Raw genomic sequence first — 22929 nt, forward strand, 5'->3', positions numbered from 1 at the left:
CGTGACACTACCACTAGAGCTTGTGACAGCCATTTTAGCCACAGGCAGTGGCGTACCTACATGGGGCCAGGGGGGCCTGGGGCCCCATAGATTTGGCCCTGGACCCCCTGCCGACGACCCCCTCGACCCCACCGCCAACCCACCGTCTCCTACCTTTGCTGGTGGGGGACCCCAACCCCCGCCAGCCGAGGTCCTCTTCTTATCACAAAAGGCTTCCTTCTGTTTCTGACATCCTGCACGTTGTACATGCAGGACGACAGAAACAGAAGGAAGCCTTTTGCGAGAAGAAGAGGACCTCGGCTGGCGGGGGTTGGGGTCCCCCGCCAGCAAAGGCAGGTGACAGCAATGGCGGGTTGGCAGCGGGAGGGGGGTCGAGAGGGTCGTCGGCAGGGGGGGGGGCAAAGTTGGCGGGGGGGGTGTCAGCAGTGGCGGGGGGCAGCGGCACCGGGGGGGGGGGGCTAAAATGTGCCCTCTCACCTCGGGCTCTGGACCCCCCTCCCGCAGAAGTCTGGCTACGCCCCTGGCCACAGGAGCTACTAAGAGCAGGAGTGTCTGAGATACCCCACTGGACCACCAGGGTTGTAAGGTAGGCCCTGAGAGGAGGATCATGAAGGGAGGATCGGAATTGCTGCCGGGGGGGGGGGGGGGGGGGGGGGGGACAGAAATTGGCAGATGAACTTATGTAGATCCCAGCCAATATTCAACCTAGACCCACATAAGTTTCTTATGTGTCCTGAATGAATATGGGTTGAGACCCGCTTAAGTTGAGGCAGCCAGCATCAGTACGGTCAGACTTGTCATTGAATATCTGGATCTAACTTAGTCAGCAACAATCAGAATTTAAAAACACACTGACCACTGCCGGTTGAATATTGGCCTGAAAATTACTAACACAAATCGCAAAAACGTTTACTAATTCAGTGTACAAAATATAAGAGGCTGTACTCTACAAATGAAAAATCCATAGCAGTGCTGCTGATTGAAGACATGAAGGTAAATGCTCAATATTTATTATTCCCACATAATTGAGTCATGGCATACTGAAAATCAATTTCAAAATTATGTCCCAAAAATGTCAAAATAATAAAAGATGGTAGAGAAAATCTCTCCTGGGTGGTGAAGTCCTTATTTGAGAATTCAGGAAAGTACTTATACATTTGGGTTTGGTCTATTGGCAATGTTCTACATGCTTAAGAAACGGTTTAGAAGTAACTGGAGCATACAATTATGTAAGAATCCTTTCAAGATCTTCACTAGCCCAGAATGCTCCCACATTCAGTGCCATTCCAACTCAGTGTAGAGAGGAGGTGTGTACCATTTGGTTACAGCATATCCCTTCTGGGGTGGCTGCAATGATTCTGCCTACTCCCACTTAAGTCAGTGACTCCCTAGAGCCGTGGTCTTCATTAATTTTTAAGCTGGGGCCACTTTGGACTCTAGTGAGCTGAAGAAGAGCTGCCAGATATCTTCCCATAGGGGGGCATGACACAGCTGACCAGTGTGTGTCAGTGACATCTACCCCTTCTAGTCCATCTTTAAACTTCATTGAGGGGTGTCCTCAAGGTTGTGAGCATTTCCAAGTGCTTTCTCTATTGTCTTATTGATAAATGCCTTGTCCTTCAAGCATATGGCACTTTCCCTTTCTGTCTTTAGCCTGGTAGAAAGGTAGAGTAGCAGGCAAAAAAAAAAGCAAAAACAGAAAGACAATGGGGACTGCCCCAGAGGTCTCTGGAGGCATCCAATGGTCCCTGGCCCTTGCATTGAAGAATACTGCCCTAGAGAGTGTGTGATGGATTAAAAGTGGCTGTATGAGAGAAGCAGTGCTTTTCGGCCTATTTAGTTTGTCTAGGGTGAAGCCTCCATCGAATAAAAAGGGGCGCAGCCACTGAATTCTTAAATCTGAAGGGACGAGGAGAGAGAAGCTCCATTTAGGAATTGGACTACTGAAGGAGGTATTGTGTGCAAGACAATTCCTATTTGGAAGGATCTGTCTGGTAAAGGATTCCATAGAAGAGACAGACTTTGTCAGAGAGGGAAACCCTTGACCCAGAGGACTGATGATGATAAAAGGGATCACAGAAACAGATGAACGAAGTATGCGAAGTAAGACAATGTTAAATTAATGCACTACAATCTCAGGACAGAAAGATTACCACTAAGCAATATTTGGTTGCCGCTCGTCTTTAGTAAAGTGAGTAGGAGCACCCCGTGGAGGGGAATAATCGAAAGGGGCGCCCAAGTTTTGCTGATAACGTCCTCGCAGGATGTCCTGGTGAAGGAGCGGGGAAACCCGTATTATCGAAAACAAGATGGGTGTCCATCTTTCTTTTCAATAATACGGTTGGGGACGCCCAAATCGCAAACTTTAGGTCGACCTTAGAGATGGTCGTCCCTGATTTTTGGCCATAATGGAAACCGAGGACGCCCATCTCAGAAATGACCAAATCCAAGCCATTTGGTCGTGGGAGGAGCCAGCATTCGTAGTGCACTTGTCCCCCTGACATGCCAGGACACCAACCGGGCACCCTAGGGGGCACTGCAGTGGACTTCAGAAATTGCTCCCAGGTGCATAGCTCCCTTACCTTGGGTGCTGAGCCCTCCAAACCCCCCAAAACCCCACTCCCCACAACTGTACACCACTACCATAGCCCTAAGGGGTGAAGGGGGGCACCTACATGTGGTACAGTGGGTTTCTGGTGGGTTTTGAAGGGCTCACATTTACCACAACAAGTGTAACAGGTAGGGGGGGTGGGCCTGGGTCCACCTGCCTGAAGTGCCTGCAGTACTCACTAAAACTGCTCCAGGGACCTGCATACTGCTGTCAGGGAGCTGGGTATGATATTTGAGGCTGACAAAAAATATTTTTCAAGTTTTTCTTTTTAGGGTGGGAGGGGGTTAATGACCACTGGGGGAGTAAGGGGAGGTCATCCCCGATTCCCTCCGGTGGTCATCTGGTCGGTTCGGGCACCTTTTTGAGGCTTGGTCGTAAGAAAAAATGGACCAAGTAAAGTCGCCCAAGTACTCGTCAGGGACACCCTTCTTTTTTCCAGTAGCGGTTGAGGACGCCCATGTGTTAGGCACGTCCCAGTCCCACCTTCGCTGCGCCTTCGACACTCCCCCGTGAACTTTGGTCGTCCTCGCGACGGAAAGCAGTTGAAGATGCCCAAAATCAGCTTTTGATTATGCCGATTTGGGCGACCCTGGGAGAAGGACGCCCATCTCCCGATTTGTGTTGAAAGATGGGCGCCCTTCTCTTTCGAAAATAAGCCTGCATATCTGTCATTGAATGGTTGTTTGATTATGCCAGGGTCTTCAAGGGAAATCTCACTCCCCTCCCCCACCAACCCTGGAGAGAACCAGCTCCCTTGAATAGACTAAGAAGTGGTAGGTGCTTAGTCATGTGTGACTGTATGGGATTTCTCCTTGAGTCAAGGGTGCTTCTAAAGCTGCTCCCTAGTGGTGAACATCACGCTTTCAGTGCCATTTAGTGGTCAGACAGAGAGCGGCACTGGAAGAAGGACATGCTGCAAACAGTGCAGCAACATTCTTCAAAAGGAGTATTAAACAGTGTAGATAAACATGCACACATATATGATGTAGTGGTAAACACATACCTCATCATTCTGTAAATTATTGCCTATGTTTATGTGCCGAGTTCACCTGTAGATTATAGAATATGAGCACTGAACATGCAAGACAGTTATTTGCGTAAGTGCTAGTTGGATGCTAAGTGGTATTGTGTAACTTTAAAACGCCACTTGCTTGGCACATAAATGTAAGGGGCATGTGCACAGGGGGAGGCACATGAGTGTGTCCATTATATACATGGTAAATGTGTATATGATGGATACACATGGTAAATGTGTTCATGTTTATCTAAATGGCAAATGGAGCTTGCTCTGAAGAAAAGGATGTCGTCAGTGGAGTACTGCAGGGATCGGTCCTAGGGCCGGCTCTTTTTAACGTCTTCGTGAGCGATATTGCGGGAGGGCTGTCTGGTAAGGTTTGTCTCTTTGTGGATGATACTAAACTCTGCAACAGGGTGGACACCCTGGAGGTTGAGAATGACATGAGGAAGGGCTTAGTGAAGCTGGAGGAATGGACTGATATTTGGCAACTAAGGTTTAATCCCAAAAAATGCAGAGTCATGCACTTGGGTCGCAAAAATCCACAGGAACAGTACAGTATACGGGGTGAAGTGCTTCAGTGTGTGAAGGAAGAGCGGGACTTGGGGGTGATTGTGTCTGATAACCTTAAAGCTTCCAAACAGATAGAAAAAGCGACGGTCAAAGCCAGAAGGATGCTTGGGTGCATAAAGAGAGGCATGACCAGCAGGGAAAAAAAGAGGTGATAGTGCCATTGTATAAGTCTCTAGTGAGGCCCCATTTGGAGTACTGCGTGCAGTTCTGGAGACCGCACCTACAGAAAGATATAAACAGGATGGAGTCGGTCCAGAGGGTGGCTATGAAATTAGTAAGCGGTCTTGAATGCTAAAATTATAGAGACAGGCGCATGAACCTCAACATGTATATGCTGGAAGAGAGAAGAAATGATAGAAACGTTTAAATATCTCAAGAGCATTTATGTACAGGAAGAGAGTCTTTTTCAAATGAAGGAGAACTCTGGAATGAGGGGGCATACAACAAAGTTAAGAAGGAATAGGCTTAGGAGTAACCTAAGGAAGTATAATTTCATAGAAAGGGTGGTGGAGGTGGTGGACTGTTCCTGAATTTAAAAAGGCATGGGATAAGCATGTGGGATCGCTTAGGAACAGGAAGAATTAGGGGTTACAGAGGATGGGCAGACTGGGTGGGTCATATGGCCTTTATCTGCCGTCATGTTTCTATGTTTTTATGTTTCTACATACATAGCGCACTAAAATGCTGCTTTTAGGCACATTCATTTACGCCTATTGTTGACATTGTATAAGTGGGCACACCAAAATACAGGTGCATAGATGTCGACTTAAGCTAGAATTCTGTAGTGGAATCTGGGTACCCAGATGCCATTATAACATTACTACTGCATGGAGGGGCCAAATTTGTGGCAGCCAGTTATAGGATTGCTCCCATCAGTTGGACCTGATCTCTGCAAGGAACATTAGCCTCTTCCTGTTGATAACTATTTCCTTAGACAAATATTCAATTTCTTGCATAAACTACTTTTCAGTGTAGATTACCACGATAAACCTAAATGTTTTAACGTACTGCTAATCTTTCACAGCATGTTCGATGTGGGTGGACAGAGAGATGAAAGAAGAAAATGGATCCAGTGCTTTAATGGTAAGTTAATAAAGAACATACCTCTTTAGCAAATTTAGGTCTAAATTTTCTTGCATGTGCTAATGCTGTGTACAGTTCTTACCAATCCAAATGATGCCATCCTATAATAAAAGGATAGTCTTGCAAGAAGAAAATATAGCCTGAGTGAATAATAATATAAGACGTGATCAGCTGCTCTTTAAAAAGCAAAATCTGAAACACTTGTGCTGCGATCTTCAGTACCAGAATCTTTTCCTGGTATGCAATGCTGGGGCAGCATTGAATTGGATATTTTATGTAAGCTTTTTAAATTTTTGGTTGAATTTTTTATGGGAATTTTTTTTAGCAGTGACTGAACATCTAGGGTTAAATTGAAATCCCTACCTATGGTAGTCTGTTTCCCCCCCCATACGCCAATGTCTTCTCCTTAACACCTTAAAAAGGGGGCCCTGATTCTTATTTGGTGCACATAACCCCACTAATGCAATCGTAACATCATCAATCTTAGCCTCAGTCTGCCCCCCGGTCCTTTCAACTGGTAGTTTCCACCTTTCCCTACCCCTTTCTTCTTTTGGTGTCAAGGCATTGGTTTAGATATATGTATAGGAAGAACTAAGACTCTAGGAGACGCTCATGAGTCTTATGTAAGTATGTCTCATGAATGAACAGAATATTTGCTGCAAATCTCTTTGCTCCCTTAAAAAATCTCTGCCTCTTCCCTCTTGAATTCAGCCATTTAATGTTTAAGGTTACCATCTTCAGGTCCCTTCCCTTACCCTAGTCCCATTCCTCCCTCCAAACCATCCCTCTTACCTTCTCTTCCCAATCTCACACTCACCCACCCCTCTCAACTGCCTCCTCTTCCCCCTAACCCAGTATCATCTACACCTTTTATGCATGCAGTCAGATGAATGAAAGATCACATCCTTTTCTGTCCTCTGCTGTCCCCAAACTCCTTATCATTCATAGTTTCCCACATATATTTATTCATCTCCCATTTATTGTCGCCCATCCATCTTCAGTCATACATCCTCCTGCACACTCACAAGCATTCTTCAGCAATCATAACTAAACTGATATAGGGGCTAAAAGAGCCCCTATCTCAGTTTAGTTATTTGTCCTTACCCCTTTGCCAAGGTTCTTCACACAAGTCTTTGGGTGTCAGAGAGACTCTGAATTTTCAGTTCCATCAGAGCCTTAATATGCCCACCTGTGAGTTCAGGTCACCTTCTGCCACTTATCTGGGGAGCCAGCTCCTTCGTCTTTCTCTCCTGAGGGCTCTGCCCTCTCATCAACTCCAACTTCTCTTAGGGCAATCTCTGCTTCCCCCTCACCATTTTGGTCATACCATTTACTGTGAATGCCAAACCAAATTGAAAAAGCCATCTGTATCTGTGTCCTCCACTCTGAAGTTCCAGGGTTATCTTCTTGAACTCGTGGCATCTTTGCATTGTTCCTGATGCCAGGTCTGTGTAAACTGCCACTATTACTATCCCATTCAAAAGTCTTTAGGGCTCACATTCCTGAGGCTATCTGTTCTTTAACTACATATGACTATGTCCCTTGAAAGTTACCTCTCAACTTGGTCAAATCCCATTGATCTGTGTCTTGTTTCATGGTTATTTCCTTGGCAGGGTGGTCACCTTTGCTATCCTTGTAAGCCTTGGTTTCAGGGACACCCTTGATGTACAAGTCATTGCAGTGCATTCAGTTCTCCATCTCCTTCTGCTTATCTCTCAGGAGCCTCTCCGCACTTTCTAGCTCCTTCAGTTTTGCCTGAATTGCTCCCAACTCTTGTTCCTCAAGTGTTGTTCTACCTCCTCCACAATTGCCAGAGTCCTTCAAATCTGATCACATCTCTACTATCAGGTCAGTGAACCAGGAATGAAAATCCACTCTGGAGTGGAGCCTTCACTCCTCACTGGCCACATGCTTCCTCCTCTTCAAGCCTGCTCTTCACCAAGCGTGACTGAGTTGCAGCCACCATTTTGGTTTTCAACACTGTCTGTTGCTGCTCCTGAAATTGAAGCTAATTAAATCTACTGGTTTCTGCCACGTGATTAACATCTACTTCTGCTGTCCACTTTCTCAGGCATTTACACAACCAGAAATGCTTCAGGGGATTCACTGGATGGGTAATTACAACACTATTCTACTTCTCCATCCCGGAGCTTTACACTTCAGTGTCCAACTAGAAAGGTAGCGTCATTTCCTCCAAACAGACTATAGTAACTTGTCCAGTTTGTTTAAATTATTTGAAGGTCCACTTCAATGACAGCCAGCACTACTTAGAAATGCAGGCTCACGTGGCATCCACAACCCTTTGTAGTTCCTTTCACTCATCTCAAGAAGAGGAGACCACAATGGGACATAAATTTGTAATTGAATGAAAACATCTCAGCCAATGTTTTCTCTTTATGCCTCAGCAGCATCATTGTGTGCTCACTGCAGATTCTTCATTCATAGGGTGGGGAGCCCACCACGGCCTTTGACATACACAGGATATCTGGACAACAGCTGAATGGCTTTTCTACATCAATCACCTAAAACTGAGTAATAGTTTATTCTGTTTATTTGTTCACTTTCTTTGCAGTCATTAGGTTCTAATCAAAACGAGAGGCAATGTTTTATATCAACAAACATGGAGCCCTGTTTACTAATGCCACATTAACCATGTATGAGCGTTAACCGTGTATGTGCCTATAGTATCCCTATAGGTGCCTACACGGTTAGTGCGCACGCTAATTGTAGGTTTGTTAAAAATGCTAATGTGCCTTAGTAAACAGGGCCCTCGATCCCTTTGACTATGGGAAGAAGCAGTATGAATATAGGAATTTGGTGTCTATCCAAGCCACTTACATCTTGGAAAGCAAAACTACCTGGCAGACCAACTTAACAGAGCCCTTTGGCTTCATGAGTGGTTGCTAAATCTACAGGTTTTCTAATCCATCTTTCAATACTAGGAAACTATTCAAATAGACTTGTTGACAAGACTTGAGACACCAGTCACAACAACAAAAAAGAATTAGATCAATTTCACCATATAAGAAACACTGAAAATCTAAAAAGAATAATGGTGAATTTTAGGAAAATACAGGAAACTCTCTTAACAATGTTCAAAAACATAGAGGAAAAGACCTCATAAAGACCATTACAGGTAATACTGATCATAAATTTTAAGTGTAGCCACTTAACACTGTAATTGGTCAAACGGTAATCAGAGGTCTATAAAACCTCCACATACTTCTTAATAACTTTAATAATGTCAAAAAAAATGTTCAAAAATGTCAAAATTTCAGATCTCTTCAATAATATCCACTAAACAAACACAGTGTATCATACTAAAAAACACACTTTGGGCATACTGCAGTGTTACTCATCACTGCGTGAAAACTTCACAGTACTATAAACATCTCAGCTTATAATCCAATTTTGGGGAGGATCCGATCTTCAGGCGGGGAGGATCTTTACACTCGCTACGCAACATGTGTGTTCCTCCCTTTTTTAAAAATTGTTTAAGGTCCTGACTGGGACCCATTTCGCAAATGGCTTCTTCTGGAGACCCAGCTGTGAAATTGCCTGTGAAAAAACCCACCGCCCCCTCCCCCACCTGATGCAGTACCTCTTCTTTTTGCCACAATTAATTTTTTAAGGCAGTGCCTTAAACAGAATAACTTTTCATAGGTAGAGTAGTAATTTGTTATAAATCATAATCAGTGTATCATTTGAAAAAGCTGGTTATAGGGGCACCCTCGCACTGTTATATTCATGCAGAGATTTTTTTTCTCCTGCTAAAAGGGCCACTAAAATTGACATCATGTTATGAAAATCAGGTGCTCAACATCAGAGTTTCTATCTATTTATTTATGACATTTTTATATTTATTTATTTATTTGTTGCATTTGTATCCCACATTTTCCCACCTATTTGCAGGTTCAGTAATTGACAGAGTAGGTGATGTAGTCAAGTATTGAAAGTTCATTTTGTCTATTTCTAGTATAGGTTTCGTTGTCTGGTATTTAGGATCCCACATTAAACAGGAACTAGGTTGAAACCTGGGAGCATTTAAAATCTTTTTTTGTCCTGTGCCTACATCAAAAGAAAAAGGTGTCATGTGGAAACTTGCTCCTTTTGTTTTGTGGATTGCAGTGGTATATTATAAAAATGCACTTTCCTTTTTTTATTACTACTATTTCACAGAGAGGTATTGAATAATGAGTGAAGGGCTTCCTTCATGGAGAAGTTCTGTCCAGAGTCAGTCTAAACGTGTCAACATTGTCCAGTTCAGCACACTATTAGCCACCAAGTTCATACAAAGTTAATTATGTTCAGTGGAAAATAAATCTGTTGGCTCAGGCTGCCTGCTATGTGAATATTCCATCATTGTTTCATTATTGCTACACTACGTATTACATATTACGGGCAATTGCTTTAAACTTTGATTGTTTATCCAGACCTTGCATGCACATGGTTTTGCTTTTTAAGCCCAAAGGTGAATCCTAAGGGTGGTTGAACAGTTAGGTATAAATTGTGTTGTTTCTGATTTTACTTGTTTTGGTGTGCTTTGGATCCTGCTGATCTGTATATCTGCTGTCTGAAATTTTGGAAGATGGAAATTAGAAAATAAAAATTTTGGATGTACTCTGTAGAATTTGTTGTTTACTTTTGAAATGTGTGTATCACTTGAATCATGTGATGTACTGCATGATTTGTGCTTAAAAGACTGCAAGAGGTTTAGGGGATTAGAAGGCTTGTTGAAGTTCAGTATTTATGATACTTAATTGTGCTTTTTGCCAGCCTTCAGTGGGTGCTTGTTAGCTGTAGTCTTTAAAATAGTTTTCAAATGAAAAATACTTTTAAGATTGCCCAAAGAAGCAGTACCCACTAGTGCTGTACCGAATATTCATGAGAAGTCCCGGCATGCTGCTCAGAGCCGGAAACGAGCAGTGGGGAGTGGCAGCAGTCCATTTATTTGGCTGGTGCAGCTCGGCATCCCTGCCAGCAAAGGTATGCCTAGCGTGCCCATGTGGCAGGGGGGAGAGGGAGAGAGGAATGTGCTCCCCTTCCCCACCTCAAATAAATTGCAGTTCTGAATTCATCCAGAGAGAGAGACTGTTGTTAAAAATTTCCCAGCACTCAACTGGAAAAAGACAAGGTCTAGGCAAGACCAGGCTAGTCGGGACAAGAGCAGAAGTCCAAGGCAAGGCAAGACTGGTTGGATCCACGACAGGGCAAAGTTTGGTTACAAGGCAGGGCTGGAGTTTGGCAGGAATGCGGAGATAAGGCAGGGCTGGAGCTTGGCAGGAACTCAGAGACAAGGCAGGGCTGGAGCTAGGTCCAAGGCAAGGTCAGGACATATGGCAGGGCTGGAACAGGAACTAGGATGGACCAGGACCATGGCTGAAGCTCACGACAAAGCAGACAACCTTGTTGCGAAGGGCCTGGGCCCTCCTTAAATACGCCCAGGCCCAGTGCGACACTCCCAGCATACCCTCCAGGATTCGCACCACAGTCCCTTTAGAGCTGCCAGTGCTGTACCACCCGGAAGAACCAGCACGGGACCAGCCAGGCATCGGGAGGTGAATCTGTGCACCAGTCACAGCCAGAGCCATGACAAGGTTTTTCCCAATGAGATTTTTGTGCTTTCTTCTATCATGGAACAACTTTTAAGCCAATGAAATTGCTGAAGTATTGTATATAGAAAATAGTTTTCCTAATAGTAGTTACTTTGGCTAGAAGGATCAGTGGACTTTAGGCCTTGGTCACACAAAAGCCTTACAGTCAGTTCTGTCATGATAGGGTAATCTTACAGATCCAGAAAAAAAGCTTCTAATAATAGTCATGCTCTTCCATATCAGTGAAGAGATACTGTTGCTTACCTTCTACCCCAAACCTCTCATCAACACATTCAAAAACATTCTTCACACTATGGAGTGTAAACAAGGTTTTGTTTATTACCTGAAAAGGGCAGAGTCCCTCAAGAAATCACACAACTGTTCATCTTTGATTTCGATAGACTTGGCACTACTGCAGCAATGTGTGCACTGCCTAATTGGGTTGCTGAGATCAAGCTAGTCGCTGCCACTACCATTCCTCTCTCTTGAAGTCTGCATCACTAGAAAGCATCTGCTATGCAGCTACCTGGTCCTTGTTCCATATTCTTAGTTACACTTCTGACCAGACCAGTCCTCAATCAGACATTGTTCAATGCGGCTCAACTGAAGGCACTATCTGTCCATATAAGCTAATCAGCTCTCACATAATATGCTTGTAAGTGGGTTACTCGTCAATAGTGAAACATTCTTTCATGCACAGAGCGAGCAACCCTGAGCTTGGGAGTTGCCCAGATTTGTGTGTGATCCAATGCTGCTTGTCTACAGAAAAAACAAAGTTACTTATCCATAACAGGTGTTCTATGTAGACAGCAAGATTAATCGGAGACAAATTGCCACCTGCCTTCCTGATAATTGATTCTGAGCTATAAATTGAGCAGACTGCTGCACGTGGGAAGAGCCTCACACATTCAGAACTTTAGTTCTGAGCTCTTGGAGAGCTGCTTCCTTCTGGTGACATCAGATTATATCACCGACTTGTGTGCTTGATTAGCCTGCAGTCTATAGAAGATTAGCTATTACAGGTAAACAACTTTGTATTGCTGGGCAGGAAGGTGCTGTGCTGAAGCTGCTGCTGCCTCAAAAATAAACAGCTCTGTGCTGGAGCACCTACTGATAAGTTGGGGGAGGGAGGAAGGGTATAATTATGAGTTTCTGTCCCAGGTGTAGCTCCATTGGCTTCTAATGTTGTTCAGTTGGGTAAGGGTGAAGAAAATGTTGCCAGGCAAAGAGAGGCCATTGTGAGGATGTGAATAATGCACATTTTCTGTGGGGTTGTCTAGTCTAGTGTTGCTGTGCTTGGGAGACTGGGATTTGTAGGCCACTGTATGGAGCAGTCATTCAAAACTGAAGACAAGCTGTCATGGGAGACCAAGATGGCATTTGAATAGGAAGTACAGTTGGAGCTGTCCTTATTTGTTGGGTGAATTGGTGCCTTTTTTGTTTTGCTTCTTCTGTTACTTTATGCCCAAATGTAAAGGTTGTGTATGCCCCCCCCCCCCCCCCCCCGCCCCCATCTCAACCCAATTTTGGGACCCAGCAAACAAGCCTGAAAAGCTTTACCCATGCCTTCCCTTGTGTGGGCGTACCTGCTGTGCAGAAGACAGGGAAGGCCTCCTGCCAAGGAAGTAATGTTTCACTAAGCCCTATTGGACTAGAGGTTCCTCTAGGATTGCAAGAAAGGACTGGCAAGTCAATGCTCTGTGACACAGTGGTGAGCTCTCTAGCCAGGATGTCATGGGAATGAGCTTCCCTATTGGCTCTTCCACACACTGGCTTCAGCTAGATACCTTCCTGGAACAACTGTTAGCAGTGTCACTGTATGCTCAGGAAGCACCAGGAGTTCAATCTACAGCCTCTAGTAAAACCAACTGAAATAATGCTGGGCTGCATTTTGGTCTGTGTGGGCATTGCGTTGGTCATTGTTGAAGAACATATGGCTACGTAGTCACATAAAATTAAAGAACTCACTAGTGGCTCAATTCAAATCAAGGCAGTACACCAGCTTTATTACAGGCTTGCTTGGATGCTGTCTCAGATTGGTTGTCTGCCAACCACCTAGTTTTGAATTCTTCTAAGTCTGTTGCAGTGTGGGTCACTGGCTCAGCTTCCCCTACCCTTGCTTCTTCTCTTGCTGGAACTCCTCTCACTCTGGTTATCTCTTTAAAATATCTGGGAATTCTCTTTGACCCTCAACTTACCTACATCCCCCGTATCTCTGCCACTGTTTAGACTTGTTTATTCTTCCTTTGTAAGATCCATGCTATCAGAGGTTTCTTGGATGATAATTCTTGTGCTATGCTCCTCTCCTCCCTAGTTTTTTCCTGACTTGATTACTGCAACAGTGTTTTGGCTGGTCTCCCTAAATTCCCTATGCCGGTTCCAGACGGTTCAAAACACTGCAGTTCGCCTCCTTAGTCATGCTCACTACTTTGAACGTGTCGCTTTTCTTCTCGCACATCATCACTGGCTTCCTATTTTCTTTAGGGTTCAATTTAAGGTATTTTTGTTGACTTTCGAGGCTCTTCATTCTGGTATTCCCTCCTATCGTAACTCCTTGATTTCTCCTTATATTCCTTCCCGGCTTTCTGTTCCCCTCTCACGTTTGGTATCTGCCTGCCGCTCTGCTTTCTTCTGCCTGATCCTTTCCCTCTGGAATGCTCTTCCCCTCCCTCTTCGTTCCAAGCAGGCCCCCTCTCATTTTAAGGCCTTACTAAAAGCCCACTTATTTCAGGTGACCTTTCCCTTCACTAGCACAGGTGGAACCTGACGTTGGAATTGCAGCCTCCAATTTTAATCTATCTCATTCTCTTTTCTCTTTCCCTTTTAAGATTTTATATCTCCTTTCTGATGTCCATGATTTTTGATTTTTTCAATTGTTCACCGCTCTGATGTGTTTGGAAGGGCGGTATATCAAATCTCACTAAATTAAACTAAAAATGGTGGTATAAGAAGCTGGAAAACTTGGATGATAATTTGAGAAATTTGAATTTGAGATTACTGAATTTTCCACAGATGATGATATCGTCTTGAGAGTTGTTTTTTTAATATTTTTGAAGGAATCCTGATATATCCAGACTCAGCTTTTCCATCAGTGCAAAAGATTTACTATCTGTCTATGAGAAGGGAAAGGGTGAAATGGCTCCTAATTAGATTATCTGTGGATGATTTATCTTCTGACAATCTTGATCTGATTGGAATGTTGAAGAAGTTGGGAGAAGTGATCTTTGAGATCTATTCTGTTAGGTCTTTTTTTCGTTGTTGTTTTCTAATAAGATAAGGTCTGTATAATGTTTCTGTTGTCAGGACCCATCTTTTATAGGAGAGACTATTTAGATTTTTCCAGACGTTTGTAGACAAACCCAGGAAAGGAGGAAGAAATTCCTGCTTGCTGGGAGCACCACAATTTATGTTAAGGTTTCCTTGTAAATGTATTATTTTGATGGAAAATAGTGTTTTGTTTTATCTTCTCAGTTATGATTTTTCTTGATGGTAAATGGTCTGTCAGGCCTCAGGTCTCCAGCACTTAAGATTGTATCTGGTCATTTGATATTTAAGTTATTGATCCTATTCTTTATTGTTTGTTTTTTTTACAAGCGACCAATAGCCCTCATCATGGGAGAAAGAAGAAGAAGAACAGTTACATCATATAATTAAACTAAAAGAAATCAAGAGAATAATAACAAATGCATCCCCAGGGCCACCGAGAGCCGGAGCCGGGCCTGGGACAAGGCCGCCCCCCCCCCCCCCCCCCCCCACCCGAGGTCACTGCCCACCCGAGATCGCCGGGCCCCACCCACCCAAGGTCGCCGAGCCCCCCCCCCCCCCCCCCCGCCGCCAACCCACGTTAGGTCACCGGGACCCCCTCCACCCGCTATCAGGCCGGGCCCTCAGAACTAACTTTAAGCCTCCTTTCACTTCGCAGCAAGCAGCGGCTGGGCAGACCTCTCCTCCTTCCTTCTGTGCCCCGCCCTCGCGGACGTTACATCAGGCGAGGGCGGTACATGGAAGAAAGGAGTGGCCTGACCTGCTGCTGCTTGCTGCGAAGTGAAAGGAGGCTTAAGTTAGTTTTGGGAGTGACAGAGGGCGGGCCAGGCAGCGGCGCCGGGCCCCCCTGGAGGCCCGGGCCCCGGGACTTTTGTCCCCCCTGTCCCCCCCTCTCGGCGGCCCTGTGCATCCCTACCTATCTGGAGATTTACCTATTGCAATAACAAAAAATAAGCCACTGAAGATGGTTGCCTAGCTTCCCTATCTAACAGCAGTCTTTCTGGCTGATCTGGTTCAAAGAAGATGTAATCAATACAAGCTAATCAAAAACTTAGAGGGAAATTTCAAGAAAAAAGTAGCCCCTAGGGCTAAAGTTCTAGATTTTAACTGAAGAAATTGTTTCCACCTTAACTGGGTGGACCTAGAAACATCTGTGTTTTTCCCTCCATAGTAAAGAAAATCATTCTTCCTAAAGTAATTCTTCATAATTATAGCCTTATCCAGCTCTGAAATCAGGGAAATCAGGAACGTGGCCCTCTCTGAAGTGTCATCTTGAGAAGGCAGTTATCAGTAAGATTATTTTTTTAAAGACAATATATCGGATGCCAATTCATCCTGACCCTGCTTCAGAACTTTCTTAGGCAAATAATAACATTTTACAAGACTTATTATATCAGCATTAGGCAACAATAGAACCTCTTTGAAATATTTTCTAAGCAAGTTCTCTTCAGATAGCAATGGACAAACAGGAAAATTCAAGTCTCAAAAATTGATCTTCCAATCTCTCAATTTGGCGATGTAAATATAAGACTATCCTTAAGTCCAGAGGCTCCTGCTTGCTATAGAGATCCAACTTGAGATTAGGGAATTATTTAACTGTAAAACATTGGATTCCAAGCCCTAAAACTTTGAGATCACTTGTTGAGAAAAACAACAGAGTTGTTGTACTGGACTTCTAAGCATGGACTCAGTCCTCTTAACCACTTTCCATAAATCTAATAAAGTTACTTGGGAAACCTCAACATCCTCTGCTGAAGTTTCTTTAGGAATTTCCACTGATTCCAAATGAACACCAAATGGAGAAGGTTATAGTTTAGACTGAGACCATACTTCATCTATCCCACCTGGGGAAAAACCTTCTTGAGGGAAACCCCTGATGGGCAAAAGATGGGAAGGAATAGGTGGCTGCGGGGATTGCCTTTCCCCTGAGCTAAGTGAGGCACCCAAGTCCAGGCTGATGATCAAAGATGGAGGAGAAACTTCTTTATGAAGAGGGACTAAGTGCTTTTCTATCGGACCTGGAGTAGAGGTTTCCCCTTCCAGGTGCTTAACCTTGGCTTTCCTTTCCCCATAATAAAAGCAAAAACAAAAGGTACCTCCAAAGAAGAGAAGTTCCAGGACAGAGTCTACAGGTCCTTCAGGGCTCCAAAGAGGTAAGGCATGCCCCTTTGGCCACGCCCTGCAATCTCGCCACAGGAAGCCACGGGTTAAATCCTCAAACAGGTCCTGACTAGATGATGTCAGCAGGGCCGGGAGCTGATGAAATAAGCAGTCAACGCAGCAAGACTTGCCTCCAATGTTACTCCTCCTCTGCATGAGCTTCTTCCCTCCTCTCCTTATTGATCCAATTCTGATAATAATTTCTTTATTATTCCATCTCCCTAAGGCTTTGTTTCTTATGTGTCACCTCTCTATAGTTGCAAAGATGTTTTCTGGGGATATCTTTTTTGCAAGTTTTTGTTTTGTGAGTTTTGCGATCAAGCTTTTTTCTTAATTTTTTTGATGTATTACAAAATTACAAATAAAAAAGACAGGCTGTCATTATATGACCCCCCCCCCTCCCCAATTACGAAGCTGCACAAGTTACAATCCCAGTGTTGGTTTTAGAATTTGAAAGGTTTATTGTTACCTCCTGTGCTCCCCATACTCAGTCCATAAACCTACAATCGAAATTAATAGCATTACTGTGTTTTCCATAGAGCTGACCATAAAAACACAGATACGTATGGCAGGTTTTTGCTACTCGAAATTCCTCCCCCCCTGCCATTCTCCCTCTTCTTTCTAATTCTTTCACTCTTGACCTGATAAATTTATTTTGTTTGTGTTTTAAGTGCTGGAGATTTGAGACCTGACAGACCATTTACCATCAAGAAACAAAAAAAATTCAACTGAGAAGGTTTATAAACAACTTGAAAAATTGAAGGCATACAAGGCCATGGGACCAGATTGGATCCATCCCAGGATATTGAGGGAGCTCAGAGAGGTTCTGATGGGTCCTCTTAAATATTTGTTTAATAAATCCTTGGAGACAGGAGAGGTTCCGTGGGATTGGAGAAGAGCGGATGTGGTCCCTCTTCACAAAACTGGCAAAGTGGTGACAGAGAAGAAGCGGGAAACTACAGGCCAGTAAGCCTCTCTTGGATTATTTTAAAAGTAATGGAAGCATTGCTGAAAGAAAGGATAGTGAATTTCCTGGAATCCAGTGGGTTGCATGATCCAAGGCAACATGGTTTTTCCAAAGGTAAATCGTGCCAAACAAATTTGATTGAATTCTTTGACTGGGTGACCAGAGAACTGAATCGGGGATGTGCGCTAGATGTAATCTACTTGGATTTCAGCAAAGCCTTTGACATGGTTCCTCATAGGAGGCTCTTCAGTAAACTTCACAGGCTGAAGTCAGGACCCAAAATGGTGAACTGGATTAGAAACTGGCTGACAGACACCAGAGGGTATCAATGGAATTCACTCACAGGAAGAAAAGATGAGTAGTGGAGTCCCTCAAGTATCAGTGCTGGGGCCAATTCTGTTTAGTATATTTGTGAGCGACATTGCCAAACGATTAAAATATAAGATTTGCCTTTTTGCGGATGAAACAAAGATTTGTAATAGAGTGGATACCCCAGAAAACATGAAAAAGAATCTGAAAAAGTTAGACTGGTCTACTGTTTCACAGTTAAAATTTAATGCAAAGAAGTGCAAAGTGTTGCATTTGGGGAGTAGAAATCCAAGGGAGCCATATGTCCTAGGAAGTGAGAGGTTGATATGCACAGACAGGGAGAGGGACATTGGGGTATGGTGTCCAAGGATCTGAAGGTGACAGAACAATGTGACAAGGCGGTAGCTGTAGCCAGAAGGATGCTAGGCTGCACAGAAAGAGGCATAACCATCAGAAGAAAGGAGGTATCGATGCCCCTGTACAAGTTGTTGGTGAGGTCCCACCTGTAGTATTGTGTTCAGTTCTGGAGGCTGTATCTTGCTAAGGATGTAAAAAGACTTGAAGCGGTCCAAAGGAAGGTGACAAAAATGGTATGGGGCTTGTGCCAAAAGACATATGAGATGAGACTGGAAGACCTGAATATGTATACTGTAGAGAAAAGAAGGAACAGGGGATATGATACAGATGTTTAAATACTTGGCAAATATCCAAATAAAACTCACCCTCAACGTTCTGAGGACACTGACGTCACTGTCAGTTCCTCCAGGCACTTCCTTCCGGTTCGAAGGGTTCGTGGTGGTGAAGCCACCGAAATCACTGTGTTGGGGCCCCGCCCTCGCGTCAAACGTGATGACGTTGAGGACGGAGCAATGGCGTCAGTGGCTTCATAACCAACGACAGCACATTGAAGGTGGCATTGGCATGCGTCGAGGACCGCAACAATGGCGGCCAGTGCCTTCACAACGCCGAAGGAGTGAGCAGGGAGGGGGGTTCGGGAGGAAAACCTTGCTAGTGCCCGTTTCATTTGCGCCTGAAACGGGCATGTTTTACTAGTTAATATAGAAACAAATATTTTCCAGAGAAGGGAAACAGGAAAACTAGAGGACATGAATTGAGGTTGCAGGGTGGTAGACTTAGGAGTAACGTCAGGAAATTCTTTTTCACAGAGAAGCTGGTCAGTGTCTGAAATGCCCTCCCAGGGGAGGTGGTGGAGACAAAAACAGTGACCGAATTCAAAAAGGAGTGGGATGAAAACAGAGGATCTATAAAAATGGATGGTATTTTTTAAAAAACCCTTAAATGGCTGCATGTGTGTGGTTATGTCGAGTGGCACTTAGATGGCAACTCCAGCTGTGTTGAACTAAGGCCGGTGCCGGGCAGACTTGTAAGGTCTGTGTCTCTTATATGGCAATCTGGTTTAGGATGGGCTAGAAAGGGTTTTGACAGCAACTTCAGTAGCTAGAACACAAGGATAATGCTGAGCAGACCTTTTACAGTCTGTGACCCGCAAATGACAAGATGAATTTGGATAGGCTGGAGTGGATTTTGACAGCAACTCCAGTAGTTGGAATGCAAGGAGAGTAACTGGGGACTTCTATGTCCCAGAAATGCCAAAGAAAAACCATGATCAAGTATTTTATATGGCATTCATTGTTGGTTTAATCATGATTCGATAATGAGTGACTGTTGGGCAGACTGGATGGACCATTCAGGTCTTAGGTAAACCACTTTGAATGTAGTTGCAAAAACCACAGAAAGGCGGTATTTCAAGTCCCATTCTCTTTCCCCTTTCCCTTTATTTGCTGTCATAGTAACATAGTAAATGACAGCAAATAAAGAACTGCATGGTCCATCCACTCTGCCCAAAAGGGCCAGAGATGCACTGCCACTCTGTGCAGACTATTTCATTTTGAAAACACTGACTTCATAAACAGGGCAGTCGATAATTCATTAACTTTAAAAATGACCTCAAAACATTTCTTTTTTTGTGATGCACTCTCCTCATTTGGGCAGTGGAACACATTGAGATGGAGCATGTTGGACCCAACGGACCAGATACAGCCCTCCTTTCCTATCCTTCTCTCTTCTATCCTATTGAAAATTGTAGTTCTGTCCCATCCCTACTTTCCCATACTTTACTACTTTTCTTTCTTCTCTATAATTTAAAAATTGTAAGCCGCCTAGACATACTTTTTGATGGGTGGGATATTAAATTCTGAAATAAACTTAAACTTGAAACTTGATCACTGTGCCACCTACATAAAGGCAGTTTTGTATGGTGCCTTAAGAGTGGTTTTGGATTTTGTCCACAGCATAGTCACATTCATTGTCAATTCTTGATTTAAACCCACAATCCAACAATGTTGCTCACTATCGACATTTTATTTGCTAATTTTAACCTTAAGAGGTTTTCCCCATCTCCCATTGAGGTACACAGCACCCGCTCTCACAGGAATGTGATACAAAATACACATACTTGATCCTGATTTGTCTTTTCAGGACACAGACCATAGAAGTCTGCCTGACATTGGCCTTACTTCCCAACTACTGGAGCTGCCACCTAAGCACTCTAAGTTTTGTTTTGATTCCAACCTCTTGCTATATAGGGGCCCTCTGTGTTTATCTCGTGCATTTTTGAATTCTGTATATTGTTTTTGTCTCTACAATCTCCACTGGAGGAGGGGGGTGGGTTTACAAGCATCCACCACACTCTTCATTAAAAAGGACTTTCTGACGTTACTGCTGAGTCTGCCACCTTCAAACTCAGTTTATATCCTCTAGTTCTACTGCTTTCCCATCTCTGGAAAAGATTTGTTACTATATTAATACATTTCAAGTATTTAAAAGTCTGTATCTTTATCTCCTTGTATCCTTCCTTTCCTGTAGGGAATGCATATTCGGGTCATTAAGTCTGTGCCTTTTGACACAAGCCCCATATCATTTTTGTTGCCTTTCTCTGAACTGCTTCATCGTTTTATGTCCTTAGGTAGATATGGCCTCCAACACAGAACACAGTACAACAAGTGGGGCCTCACCAACAGCCAACAACCTTTTGCTAGTTATGCCTCTCTCTGTGCAGCCTAGCACCCTTCTGGCTATGGCCACCACATTGCCACATTATTTCACCGCCTTCCTAAACTATGCTTATCAGCCTCTCGCCCCCATCTCGTACATCTTTAGATTTCTGTACCTCAAGTGCATCACTCTTCATTTCTTTGCATTTAACTTCAAGTTTATTTGATATACCGCAGTACAAGACAACTAAGTAGTTAACATAAGAATTAGGAATACCATCAAATAATACATATGCACACACAAAAATGAGGACTATTATAACAAGACATAAGGGAAAACAGTATTAAACCAAAACCCACAAAATTTGGACTAATGGGCAACAATGGGAGAGGAGAAAAGGCCTAAAATTACAATTCATTATTAAATCTAATACATGGGAATACAAGAGGGGCAGTGAAGTTGGAAAGTTGTGGGAAGACACAGAGGCTAAAGCTACTCAGGGGAAAATGCTTGAGCAAAGAAATAGGCTTTAAGAGAAGCCTTAAATGTCTTAAAAGAGGATTCAGTACATATATCAAAAGGAAGAGCATTGCAAGGGGTAGGGGTCTGCCCACCAAAGCAAAGGTATATTGGACAGTAAAGGTGTATCTGATGGTGAGAAGGAATAGTCAAAAGATTGTGTCGAGAAGATCAAAGCACTCTTTGTGGATGAAATGGAATTAGTAATCTGAACAAGGGGTAAGCCAGCATTGAAGAATTGATAGATGATGATTAGTCTTGTAGGTAATCTTGTAGGCAACAGAAAACCAATGCTCAGTCCGAAAAAGAACAGTATTCTTTGTATGGATTTTTGGGAAATGTGTCATCATGCCTAGTGGGTAGTGGAGCACTGTGGCGAGCATGAACTATAATTGTGGAGGAGCCTGCAGGAGGTGCTATGCCTTCTCATCACTGGAGTTTGTGGTCTGGTTATCCAAATCTTATAGTTTATGAGCCCTGTCTCTCCCCTTTCAAGAGTCTCCTCCTTCTCCGCTGTGTCATAGGTTTTAGTCATTCTGAATTAGTTTGACTTCCCTCCCCTTCCTTCCTTTTATTTCTCATTAGACCCGTGGAATCCTTAGTAAAGTATATATAACACACAGTATTTTAGAATGTTCCTCCCCCTCCCAGAAACAGGATCACCCTCAAGGATCAGGGTGTGCCAAAACCTTCCTTCAGTTGGGCTGAGCTCCATAGCCAATATGGGTGCTATCACTCAGGCATCTGCCAGCGATCACCAGTTCAAATCCCAGGTTGCGCCCCCCCCCCCCCCCCCCCCCCAAAAAATATGGTCACCATAATCAAGCCCCCCCCCCCCCCCCAGAGGTTTTTCTCAGTTGGAACTAGCCCAGTCACTCCTGTTGCCAACACAAAGAGGCACTGAAGGGAAGATCACACTGCTCTCTGTGTTCTTATGAAAACTAGCCAGAGTTCAGTATTAAACAGCTGGGAAAGTCAAAAGGGTCTTATTTAAGTAGGATTTCTGCTCTTGCACCTTTTGTTGGCCCTACGTGAGATTTCTCCAGCAATGATACAATACCTGAGCTTTAGAGAACACACAAGTCCCAGTCTCCAGCTCATACACTGCATGAGATTGTCAAGCCAATAGAGGGCAGCACAGTCAATAAGGAGAGAGAAGGGAGGTGGAAACGTTGAATGAGAAACCTTTAGCAAGGTAGGTAACAGAGAATTACAGAATTTGTATGAAAAACAGGAGTAGAGCAGTTCAAAGGTGCTTGAGGCAAGGCCAAACAGGGCCACACTAAATCTGCCACCAGAGAAAAAGATGAACTTGGTGCTTGAAAGACTTTCTGACAGAAGACTTAATAATCTTAAGCATTTCTTCTGCCATAGCAGTCTGTGTTTTAAACTCATATTTTCAGTTGCACTATTCGAATAATCTGTTCTATGAATATATTTACAGACCACTGGCATCCAGTAGCTATATGTGTAGCAGTGATATTCAGGAACTATACATTTAGCTGAGTAGTGGCCCCAGATTTGGGTGCTGAAAAAAAGTAAGTGGTATTCTATAAACAGCACCCAAATTTGGGTGCCGCTTATAGAATAATGCTTAGTGCCAGGATCCTCGCCCAGTTTTGGGCACGAGGATTTATACCAACTGAAACATGATGGAAATTCTTGCACCGAAATTAGGCATGGATCTACCATATTCTATGACACTGCGCACTGCTCACAATTTCTAGGAAAGCCCCTGGTCCACCCATTCCCCTCCCTTGGCCACACCCATTCTTGGATTTTCACAGAAGATTTACACACACATCTTTATAGAATCCCA

The 22929-nt window shown here is 43.8% G+C and overlaps 1 protein-coding gene across 2 annotated transcripts in view; it reads left to right on the forward strand.

The window, feature by feature from the left end:
- GNAL (G protein subunit alpha L) overlaps window positions 1–22929 on the forward strand; it is a 616946-nt gene that overhangs the window by 547694 nt on the left and 46323 nt on the right. For both annotated transcript variants that reach the window (XM_030212259.1, XM_030212268.1), the window contains exon 8: window positions 5224–5282. In XM_030212259.1, the coding sequence (XP_030068119.1) occupies window positions 5224–5282 (59 nt within the window). The remainder of the gene's footprint in view (window positions 1–5223; window positions 5283–22929) is intronic.

The sequence above is a fragment of the Microcaecilia unicolor genome, chromosome 1, assembly GCF_901765095.1.
Source record: "Microcaecilia unicolor chromosome 1, aMicUni1.1, whole genome shotgun sequence".
In the NCBI taxonomy this organism is placed as follows: Eukaryota; Metazoa; Chordata; class Amphibia; order Gymnophiona; family Siphonopidae; genus Microcaecilia; species Microcaecilia unicolor.